Below are 11,894 nucleotides of genomic sequence, written 5' to 3' on the forward strand. Positions count from 1 at the left end.
GGGTGTCTTAGATTAGCAGACTGTGTTAAAGCACAGGGTATCTTAGGACCTTTGGAAGGTGCTGGCCCTTTGGAAGGCATGGAAAACTTGCTTTTCCTTTGCCCTGCTTCAGAGCAGCGGACCACTGCAAACGTCTTCCTGCAGAGTTCTTTTACTCCTTGAAATGTGAAATTGCTGCTTCATCATATTAGAGTGAAGTGCTTCACTTGGATTTTTATCTAGAGTTGCTTAGGTTTGGGGGATGTTTTGTTTTGTGAGACAGACTGGGGAAGAAGACTGGGGAGAGAGCAAGTAAAGAAAAACTAAACTTTAGCCTGATTTTAGAATTTAATAATAATGTAAGTTCCAGGCCAGGGGTGATCCTTGTAGGAAGACTTAATTTATTATTTTCTGTTCTTTTGCTAGTATGTCAAGTGATCGCTATGTACGACTATATAGCGAATAACGAAGATGAGCTCAATTTCTCCAAAGGACAGCTGATTAATGTTATGAACAAGGATGACCCAGACTGGTGGCAAGGAGAAACCAATGGGCTGACTGGTCTCTTTCCTTCAAACTATGTTAAGATGACAACAGACTCAGATCCAAGTCAACAGTGTGAGTAACATCAAATTACTTATCTCTCATCTGATATGAAACCTTTAATATGCTATAGTACTTGTGTTTCTATTCTGGGTCAGATCTTAAACTCAGTACTCACAGTAGATGCAAGTAATATTTCAAATAAGAAAAACCAGAAGATAAGAGTTTACACGCTCAAAAGTTGTGCTGCTTTACCATGAATGTTTTCTGCTAGCTTCAGACATTAGTGCTAGTTTTTATCTTTATAAGAAGGTGGGATTTCGTGTGGGTTCTTTGGTGCAATGGCATTTAATTTGCAGCTTCCCTTCATCACCAGCACAGCTTACACTACCCAGTGTTCTTCATCAGCTAAGAAAAAGTAACTGCTACTGAATTTCCCAGTACTGTAGCCTGTCCTTCTAGTGTATACAGCCTTTAGCTTTGGAATTTCATTTATTTTCTCTGGTTTACATATCATCCAGTATGGGAAAATTCAATAACCTATTTTAAATGTTTGCAAAACTCCCACTAGTGATTCCTTAGAGACTGTCTCATGCCACAAAACATTAGTGAATCAAAGATCAGTTTCACATACAAAAGAGAAAGAAGAAGAGGGAGAAAAAAAAAGAAAGAAAGAAAACCATTACTCTAGAGAAATCTTCCTCAGATTTAAAAGGCTCCTAGGAAAGTAACCTAATTAGAGGGCCAGCTTTTTAAAAGATGTATTGGTCTTATGTAGCCCAGCGTGGCCTCACCCTGGTTGCAGGCCTAAGAATGACCTTAAGTTCCTGATCCTCCTGGTTCCAGTTTCTGGTTCTGAATAGATTGTAGGCCTGCACTACCATGCTCAAGTAAAATTCTCTGTGTGTCTCTCTGTCTCCTTCCTCCTGTTCCTCCTGTTCCTCCTCTTCTACCTCCTCTTCTCTTCCTCCTCCTCCTCCTCCTCCTTGTCCTCCTCTCCTCTTCCCTCCAGTAGTAGTAGCAGTATTGGTGTGGTACTAGAGGTTGATTGAAGCTAGGGCCTCATGCATGGTAGGCAGTTACTTACAACTGAGCCAGCTGTGTTCCCAATTTCTAGTTCTTAAGAGAAGCAGAATTTGGAGGGGTTTTGGTACACAAGTTATACAGAAAGCATGAATTAGTTAGCCAAGGACACATAGCAAATTAACTTTTGGCAGGCCAGACATGGTACACCCCTAGAGTCCCAGCATTCAGGGGGACCATAAGCCTAGTTTAATCTAAAACTAGCCATTGTAGTTAGTGGCTGCTGTGTTAGTACAACTGTATAGTTGCATGCCCTCACTGAAATAATATGAGAAAATTATAGTATTTGCACAAATAAAAGGAGGGAAGTCTTTCATTTATTATTGTTCTATACCATTTTAAAGAAATGAAGTTCTCATGTGCTCAATCAAGACATTTATTCATTTCATAAATATCCTTTAAGTATCCACCACACAGTCACAGGCATTAGAATCCAAATATTCAGAGGCATGCCCTGCTCTAAAGTAGCTTTGGAGTTCAATAGGAAATAGTGAATATTTATACAAAGGGAAAGATCCCTAAATCTATGTGGAAAGAAGTCATGCTTTTGCAGAAGGCTTCTCAGACATTTCACTGGGACCAAGAGGAGGAGTTACAGTGTGCTAGAAAGGTAAACGGGGGTGAGAGGAGGTATTAGTTATTTTCTTGATCATTTTGCCTAGTTAGTGATAAGGAACTAGAACAGTCAAAGGACTGGGTCAAACTTGAGTAGTTTCAAGGTGCTCTTTGTTATACAGTTATTCTCTATAGCTCAGACCTCAGTTGGGGCTGAAGTATATTGGATTTGGATATATCTAAAAATAATAGTATTTTCCTAAATGAATGGCAAAGGTTTGTCACCCATCCTGGAATAAAAGAGCTCTCGGGATAGTTTCCAAAGAGATCCTCTGAAAAGTTTGTTTTTCATAAAACAACTGTTTAAATCACCTAGGAGACAGCAAAGTACTAGCTCAAAATAGCTATTCTGAGCAACTGGAGAGCCATAATTGCTTTTCAGTAGAGACCAGAGTTCATTGTATCAGTAGCTATGAAATTCACTAAGCATAAGCTTACATAGGCCTACATCTTCCAAAGCTCTAGAAAATGCTTTATGCTTATAGTCAGGAATTCATTTGAGAACATATTTAGCTACTCAGATATTTAGAAGTGAATCATTTACTTATTATAGTCTTTCTTTGAGGCACTAGTGCTGGTTAAATTGTAGATTACCATTTGTGTTTCTCCAGCCCTTATAAACACTATTTTCATTTTTAATATACAATTGGGACTTTTGAGATTTAGGATTTTAGTGGTTCAAATGTATTCAGTTGATGTTGCATGTGACTGTTAGTCACATTTTTTTTCTTACCCACCTAATTTACATTATGTTCATTTTATTCCTCATTTTTCTTTTTTTAGGACCCAATGTTGTCTTCCAGTTGTGAAAGCACCCCAGAGACCCACTATCCAAGTTTGACTCTAGCGTGGAGGCAGGGCAGGCAGCCCTGATCAAATATCTCCTACACAATTCGTTTACTTCGTTTGAATGTTAGAGCCACTTGTGATTATTTCTATGTGTTTCTAATTTACAGTTAAAATTTATTTGTAACAATTTCAAGGATAGTGGGTCTTTGTGTGGCTTTCCCTGCTGTTCTCTCTGGCATCCTTTAGCATTTTTCTTCTTTTTTTTAATTTGGCACTTGTAGGTCATTAGCATGCATATTCAGTTTGCCCTGACGTGGTGGGAGTACAAACACACAAAGACCCACTATTGCACAAACTGTTCTCTCTGGTTTGGAATGGTCTGCCATGCTTTTCCAATGCTCTTGCAAATTGTATATTCATTACAGAATTAAGATGACGTTTGCTTATGTTCTGCTATTACATTTGATCTAACCCTAATCACAGGGCCCATAATTGGGCCCATCTGTGATTTGCCCTCAGATAAGCACTGTCTGGTACTTTCTAATGTGCCACTATGAGTACCAGTAGTTAGGTTTGTATGAAGGCCGAGAACTGGAGATAGCCTTTTCTATAATTCCTCTGTAAACCGAGCAGGAGCACTAATATTGGGGGACCTTGCTGGGTCTCACAGAAGAGGAAAGCAGTGTGCTCTGCCCAGTGAATGTAGAGTAGTGAATGTTGAGTCTCTCAGCTGCCCACGAATGGTCTTAGGCGCTCTAGACTGCAGAGCTAAGCTGCTCTGGGCTCCAACACACAGTGCTTCATTGATGACATAAAGATAGACTATTTTCAAGAATGGAAAGTTTCCACCACTGTCTGTAAGGTAAGAAACTGTCCCTATCTTAGAGCACTTATATCAACAATATATTCTAAAGTAGAATTTATGTTATCTCTGTAGTCAGGTGACTACTTACCCTAGTATACAAAATAACACTTGTTGGCATTCATAATGCATTTAGTAAAATCCATAAGGAAACCTTGAAGAGTTTGTAGCAAACCTGAAGCCTTCATGTAGGCTTTAGCCAAGGACCCCATAGCATAGGGAGAGCGCACGAGAGCTGGCATTCCTCTGTGCCCAGGAGGCTTCTTAAGAGATTAGAATATTGCTGTTGCTGTCTACGCATTACTGGTTAACAGTCGTCAGGCTCCCACATTGGCTACTTTGGCATAGAATTTTACTTCTTCCTTTGAGTGGAAAGCACCCTAAACATAATAGACATTATTATAAATTAATATGTGTAATAGCACTTAGCTGATATGAGTTTTAATACAGTATTAAACCATATTTGAAAATCAATGAGCAGTTTATGCAATTTAAAATGTTTACAAATTGCTGTGCAATCTACTGTTTGTGAACTGTCAGATAGGTGTGTATACAATCAGAGTCTTACTCCTCACAGCGTTCTTTGAGAAAGCAAACTATGCTTTTATACCTCTCGCTTTAATTTAAAGGCATATTTTGTGCAATATTTATGTTAATGTGCCTATATATAATGAATGAATGATTACAATCATGCGTTGCCTAAATCATGACTTGAGAAAAAAAAAACCCAACAGTTTAGTTACAATTTTACAAAACCCAAATATCTGTACTGGAAACATTCACATTCTTGAGGTTATTAGGAGATGTATGTGTGCTCCCTGGGTGGGGATTTCTGTAGAGTCCTTAGACCACCTCCATTTTAGCATTTGCCATCATGAAGTATTTTATATAAAATTCATAGGAAAGCAATAATTTCAGTTTACAGATGGATAAGAGAATTGCCTGCAGTCACTAAAAGAAAATGCAAAGACTGATTCCAAACTGACTTTTCCACAGTATATAGATGACCTGATTTTTCTTTTTGTCTCATCAACATTCTGCCTATACATCCTTAAATTCCACGTGTGGACAGCCACTTTATATACTGAGGTCAGAAATCCAGCTCCACTAATTAACAGCATTGTTTCATAAAGTACCTTTTTTCTTTATAATTTTTATTTGGGGCTTCTCAACTATACTTATAAATTTATCCAAAAATATTTTTATAGGTCAAATCCCTTTGCCATCATGAAAAGTAGATTACTAGCCAAGTGTGGTGGTGCATGCCTTTAGTCCCAGTACCCAGGAGGCAGACAGGCAGATCTCTGTGAGTTCGAGGCCAGCCTGATGTACCGTGTGAGTCCAGGATAGCCAGGGCTTTGTTACACAGAGAAACTCTGTCACAAAACAACAAAATAGATTCTTGGAACTGGCATTCAGGTTGAGCTCAGCATCTACAATCAGTCTGAAAATACGTTCAACAGGTAGGTGCCTGTGGAGTAAGTCACACGCTGGCCCAACAATCGAAGCAAATGTCAGTACAGCAAGTAAACTCACTGTGTTAACCTACTACTACTGTGTAGTGTAGGCATTTTGTCATATACCTGATAGAAAGCTGCAAGAAAGGAAGTTAAGTGACATACATCGTTTACATTGCTCTTATAAGTGCATGCAGTCTGTTGCAATCCCTCATCCAGCTGGGTGTTTGCTCTCTTCCTGATTTAAAGTAAGGCAGCTTCTGTGGCTTAGGAGTTCATTGGAGACATAATTTACACATTAGAACACAGTGGATCAACTTGAACTTGTAGAAGATACCAGTTTAAGAGCACACTGTGTGACAGGCATTTCTAAAGCATGCACTTGAACTTGATGGGTGTTCCAGCAGTGAGGAAAAGGCTATAGCCAAAGCTGTCATTTTAGAAAAATTAAAACCTAAAAGTTAACCTTATTGATTATATTCTTTCTCGGATTCTTTGAGAAATTTTAAAATAATGCAATACTTAAAGCAGTAATTGTTTTAAAATACAGTGTGATACTAGAGTTCAAAAGAAAGTGACTAAGGCCGGGAGGAAGGCAGAGAAAGAAGTGCCAGGTCCAGTCCAAAGCTTTATTTGCCAAGTTTTCTTAGTATGAAATTTACCAAGTTATGAGTTCTTGTAAATAAGTAACAGAATCCTGAGAAACCTGTGCCTGAATGGCATTATTAGATGCTGCTGTGATGCTACTGTAATGTAATAAACTATTAAATTGTTGCAAAGTGATGTATTTGCCTTAAATTTTTATTTTGTGTGTCTTGAAAACTATAGTATTAAAGGTATTGAGATTGTGCAAATGCTGGGCACGCTTGGCATGAAATAATCTGTTTTTATTTTTACACAGTTGTAATATAACTATGCAAGTGTGTTTATTAAAAGAACACAAACTCCATTACTTGTATTGTGTATTTCTTTTGAAGCATCCTTTTAAGACTTACTTTAATTATTTGTATAATAAGTGTGATTAAATGACTTTGGGACTTTGCTTTTTCTCTTAGTGTAATCTCAGGGTACAGACCAGTAGTCAAGATTTATATAATTTGAGATAATTATACATATCTCAAAAGCAAAAGAGATTTTTATTTTACTATTGCTATGCTGTTGCATAGAGAAGATAATTATAATCAAAGATAATAGCAATATTTTATTTGCAGTTTTTTCCACAATTGTTTTAAATATTGAAAGAAACTTAGAAGACATTTCAGTAAAAACTTAGAGGCTAATAGAAGACCATGCAGCAGAGTACTAGCTGCAGTAGTATTTAGCTACCAAAGGAGAGCGAGGACAAACTAGCATGGCATTTGCCATGGAGTGGGGGCAGACGCACATAATGAAAGCCCAAGCACTGCGGCAGACTTGGTTTTCCTGTGCATCAGGAAAGCAGAGGAGGAGGCCTAGTTGGACCCTAGATTGGTGAGGCAGAGAAGACTCGCTGGATACGGGCAGCAGCTGACAGACCATGAGATAAGTAGGAGGAAGCCTGGCTCCGTGCAGATGAGGAATAGTCTACACACACTAAAGTGCTAGGGTGGGGCAGGAGGCATGATAAGAGGCTTCAGTACTGTGAGGGTGGAACTGTGAAGCCACAGGAAAGTAGAGGCTCAGACACAAGTGTGGGCAACACTTCTCTAGCTTGGCCATGTTGGAATGGCCTGGAAGCTCTAAAATGCTAATGAGTCCTAGGCTGTGTGGTCTGAAGTTCAGCCTGATCATGGGGATGTTTTCCAAGTTCCACAGATGATTCTGGTCTGGTTTGCATCAGAGGTGAAGAAAATGTGTCAGAGCTCTGAGGGAAACTTGGTGTTCCTTAGGCACTGATACAATGGGAGGGAGTGGGATAGAGTCCCCATGCCATGTGCGGAGCCAGAGGTGGGGGAAGAAGGTGAGTTTACTTTTGTTTTGTTTTGTTTTTACTATAAAGGACTACCCTGATACAGTTGCCTAGCTATTTAGAAAGATATAATCCAGAAGCACAGCATTAAATACACACCAGCTGGAAATGGGCACCATTGTGCATACTAGTAGCTTTTGGATAGTTGAGGCTCCTTAGGGAAAGGATCAGACCTGTGTGATCTTCAGCGGGGCTGAGAAGTAGGAGCACCCAGGATAACAGGCTGCAGGATTTGTGAGCGTGGAGTGCTGTGGAATTACCATTTAGAAAACAAGCAGAGCCTGCCTGTGTCAAAAATAGGACTCCTTAGATGCTCTCTTAAGATCCATGAACAAAATAACTCATTCATTTTTACAGGTGGGAAAACTAAAATGAGCTAAAGTCCCAATAAGGGACAGGTTGGCTTAGTGAGGCTGGCTTCTGAGTTCATGCTGTGGACCTCATATACTTGTGTGCTAAAGCTACTGCCATCTTTATCATCATGAAATCTAGCAGTACACATTGCTCCTACCAGTAAAAAGGAGAAACACAGAGAAGAGGCCAGGATGAAGTATGACAGCAAGAGCCTGTGGTGATGGCATCCAGGAGAAGATTGCCCATAATCACTGTCTTGTTGAAATGTCATTCATATACCCCTTTAAAATGTACAACTCAGTGGTTTTAATGTATTACAGTCATGCAGCCATTGCTGTAATCAATTATAAAATATTTTCATCACCTCAAAAGAACTTTAAATTATCACTCTCTTATCTCCTTTTAACCACATACATACACACAACATACACATAGTCCTTAGCCCTACGAAACCACTAATCCACTTTATGTCTCCATGTATTTGCCTAATCTGGACATTCCTCCTCTGTGTCATAAGATATGTGGGGATTTGTGATTGACTTATTTCTCATAACATCTAAGTTGTAGGATGTATCGATACATTATTCCATTTTATGGCCAGGTTAAAATTTGATTGTTTGGCCGGGCATGGTGGCGCATGCCTTTAATCCCAGCACTNGCAGAGGCAGGCGGATTTCTGAGTTCGAGGCCAGCCTGGTCTACAGAGTGAGTTCCAGGACAGCCAGGGCTACACAGAGAAACCCTGTCTCGGAAAAAAAAAAAAAAAATTGATTGTTTGGCTATGCCGTGTATTGGGTTCTTTGGAAAATACTAAAACACATGGTTTCCAGGTCTCCTAGTATGATGTTTTGTAACAACCAAACTGTTCCAAAGCTGTTCCAAAGTGACAGCCCCATGCATTGCTCCAGCTAGCCATGAAGGCACCCCTGTTACCTCAGCATTTGCTGTTGTGTTGTGGCCTCTGGTCAAGCTAATGCATGTGCTGGTATTTTGTTTTAATATACCTTTCCCTGAACATAGGTGATATACAGAATCCTTTTTTTTTTTTTTTTTTTCCGGTTTTTCGAGACAGGGTTTCTCTGTATAGCCCTGGCTGTCCTGGAACTCACTCTGTAGACCAGGCTGACCTCGAACTCAGAGATCCACCTGCCTCTGCCTCCCGAGTGCTGGGATCAAAGCCGTGCACCACCACGCCTGGCTCAGAATCCTTTTTTTTAAAGGAGGGATCCTGCTAAGTAGCCTTGGCTGGCCCTGAATTCAGAGATGCACTTGCCTCTACTTCCCAACTGCCAGGGTTAAAGGTGAGCACCCCCGCAGTGTTCATCTTGCCACCTGCACATCTTCATTGGTGAGGCCTGTTCTTTAAGTCAGCTGTTTTTATTTATTGTTGAGTCAGTTGTATATGTGGGGGATAATCCCATGTCAGATGTAGGGTTTGTAACTATTTTCTCGCGGTCCGTGACTTGTCTCTTTTTTTTTCTCTTGACCCTGTCTTTCATAAGACAAAAATTTAAATTGTAGTGAACTCCGGCTTGTGAATTTCCCCGTGGACTATGCCTTTGTGTCATATTATAAGTTATCACTTACCCTAAAGCCACATAGATTTTTTTTCCTCTTACCTTCTGTGAGCTCTACATTTTGTGGCTCACCTTTGGGACTCAAGGATGCTGCATTTTCAGTTAATTTTAATGAGGGCAGCACTTCTCAACCTGTGGGTCACAACCTCTTTGTGGGCTGAATGACCCTTGCACAGGGGATGCTTAGCAGGTGTCCAGCATATCAGACATTTACACTAAGATTCATAACAGTAGCAGAGTTACAGTTATGACAAAGCAACAAAAATAATTTTATGGTTGGGGTCAACACAGCATGAGGAATTGTATTGAAGGGTTGCAGCATTAGAAAGGTGGAGAACCATTGGTCTAGAGTCTTACATGTGTAGAAATGTCCCGGAGTCATCTATTGAGATTACTCTCTTTGTTATTGCCTGTGCTTCTGCATCAAGATCAAATGGATGTTGTCTGAGTCAATTTCTGTGTTTCCTTGGGTCTCATTGGTCAGTCCTTCTGCCTATTCTCTTGCTTAGACCACACTGTCTTGGTCTAAGTACTTGCAGTCCAGTACTGGGTCTTTTTTTTTTTTTTTTTCATACTATGGTAGCTATTCTGGGTCTTTTGCCTCTCCATATAAACTTCAGGATTAATTGGGAATCGTTTTTCTTTGTCTTAAACAAGAACAAGAAATTATGAGATGTTATTATGAGAGAGACTTCAGTCCACACTGTTGTCAAAAGGCAGTAGTCGCTCAGTGTCTCAAAGCAAGTGAAGAAGCAGAATTGCCCTGGGAGACCACGCCTTGTCTGTCACTGGGATGAAAGCCACATCGCACATTAGGCAGTAGGAAGCACTGGCTCACTGCACAACACATAGTACGTTCTAGAGATAATAGCTAACATGTTGTGAACATTTTTGTGCAGCACATAGTGAACTAGGCATTTGGGGTTGACAGATTGGAGTTCCAGTCCATCCCGACTCTGGAATTCATGTTCCTAGCCCCCCCCCCCATCTTCTTTTCCTTAACCAGAACCTGCTTTTCCTGCAAACCAGAGAAGTAGAACCATCACCATTGAGGTGAGGTGGCATGATGGACGTCAGCTTTGGGTGAATCCAGGTTGAGCAAGTTACATTGCGAGCCCTGGAGGAGCCTGCTGCTGGATCTGAGTGTCACTCTGAAACCAGAGTCAGGAGATGCTAAATAATAGCTGTGTCCTGAACTCACAGTGTAGGGTGCTCTCCAGTTATGGAATCATGAACAGTGGAAATATGAACTGTATGAATATTCGGGGGAGGGGAGATGAGAGGTGTGTAGGCGATGTAGTGACACCAAGGAAGAAGAGATTTATGAAGTCCCTCTGCCCCGGACAGGGGGCTGTTTGAGAGAGTCCCGATGCAAAGTAGTACTGCAGCAATATCTGCAAGGTTCTCATCGTATGTAAAGGCGTGTGTGTATGCCAGGTAGATGGTGTGTGAAGGACTGCGTACTGGGTAGAGGGTGTGCAAAGGACCAATTATGTCACTAAGAAACAAAAAGTTAAGGGAAAGCATAGGTCTCGTTGGTTTTGTTTGCATTACTGGGGGTGTTTGACATTCTGGATAGTTATTCTAATTCATTCTTCCTCCAGAAGTCAGCTCAGCATCAAACCAAACCAGGTGTGTAGTTTACCCCCAGCATCTAGCAAGTGTGGCACAGGCCCCACTGCGTGTTGCTTTCCTTCCACTGTAAGAAACCTGGTAGCTCTGGCGTGCTGCTCAGCCGCACAGCTGCAGAACTCCAGCCTTTATTCAAGAGGCTTCAGAGTTGCCTTAGTCAGAGAAGGTCACATAGGGTTGAGAGTCAGAGCTTCTGGACTAGGAGCAAGGAAGGGACGGCCCCCTCTTGTTCTATCCCTTGCATACTGTCCCAATTCTGAAGAGCAAGTCAGTTAAGTCTGTAGTAAAACAGGCGGGGTAGGAGGCACATGGATCCTAGCCTGAAGTAACTTCCAAGGACAGAGTGTACGCTTCAGTCGGTGCCCTGAAACTTGGGGAGGCGCACAAGTATGACAATCTCAGTTCAGATTCCCTAACACCCCCCAAAAACCGGAATCCAAGCACTTAGGGGGCCGATTCCCTAAGTGCTTCCCCCAGAGCCACCTGGCTAACTAAGCTAAAATCTGTGGACCCCAGGTTCAGCAAAGACCCCACCTCAGTAAATCGAGTGGAGAATAATCAAGGATGACACCCGACATCAGCTCCTGACCTCCACACATTCTCACATACGCACACACACATGTACACATACATGTGAACATGCATTCACATAGCACATATAAATGCACATTAAAAAAGTTTTCTGTTGATCTTTATGATCTATGCACACAAAGACCTCTTATGATCTTTCACAGCAGTTTAGGAAATAAAAATAAATCCAATAAAACAAGGTTGCTTTGCGGACCTCCTAGAAAACACTACTATGTGGTAGCTTTCTAATGTTCTAAAATATTTCAATACAGTTGCATTTAAATAAGCAACCTACAGCTTGATGTTCAATTTGGTAGACATTAGAAAGATACCGAAGCCCAAGTTGATGAAGCACACAGCACATGAATGTAATCACAGCACTTGGGAGGTAAGACAGAATGATCAGAGTTCAAGGTCAGCCTGAACAGCAGAACTAACCTATGTCTAAAAAAGAAGGAGGAGGAGGAATAAGAGAAGGAGGAGGA

At 40.8% G+C, this 11,894-nt stretch overlaps 1 protein-coding gene across 4 annotated transcripts in view; it reads left to right on the plus strand.

The window, feature by feature from the left end:
• The window catches only part of Itsn2 (intersectin 2), a 117,374-nt gene that overhangs the window by 78,682 nt on the left and 26,798 nt on the right, over positions 1–11,894 (plus strand). For 3 of the 4 annotated variants that reach the window (XM_029541104.1, XM_021202787.2, XM_029541105.1), the window contains one exon: positions 406–597. In XM_029541104.1, the coding sequence (XP_029396964.1) occupies positions 406–597 (192 nt within the window). Of the gene's footprint in view, positions 1–405; positions 598–3,003; positions 6,278–11,894 lie in introns of those variants that run through there. The other variant, XM_029541106.1, reaches the window with a different exon arrangement.

This window comes from Mus pahari, chromosome 7 (genome assembly GCF_900095145.1).
Source record: "Mus pahari chromosome 7, PAHARI_EIJ_v1.1, whole genome shotgun sequence".
NCBI lineage: Eukaryota > Metazoa > Chordata > Mammalia > Rodentia > Muridae > Mus > Mus pahari.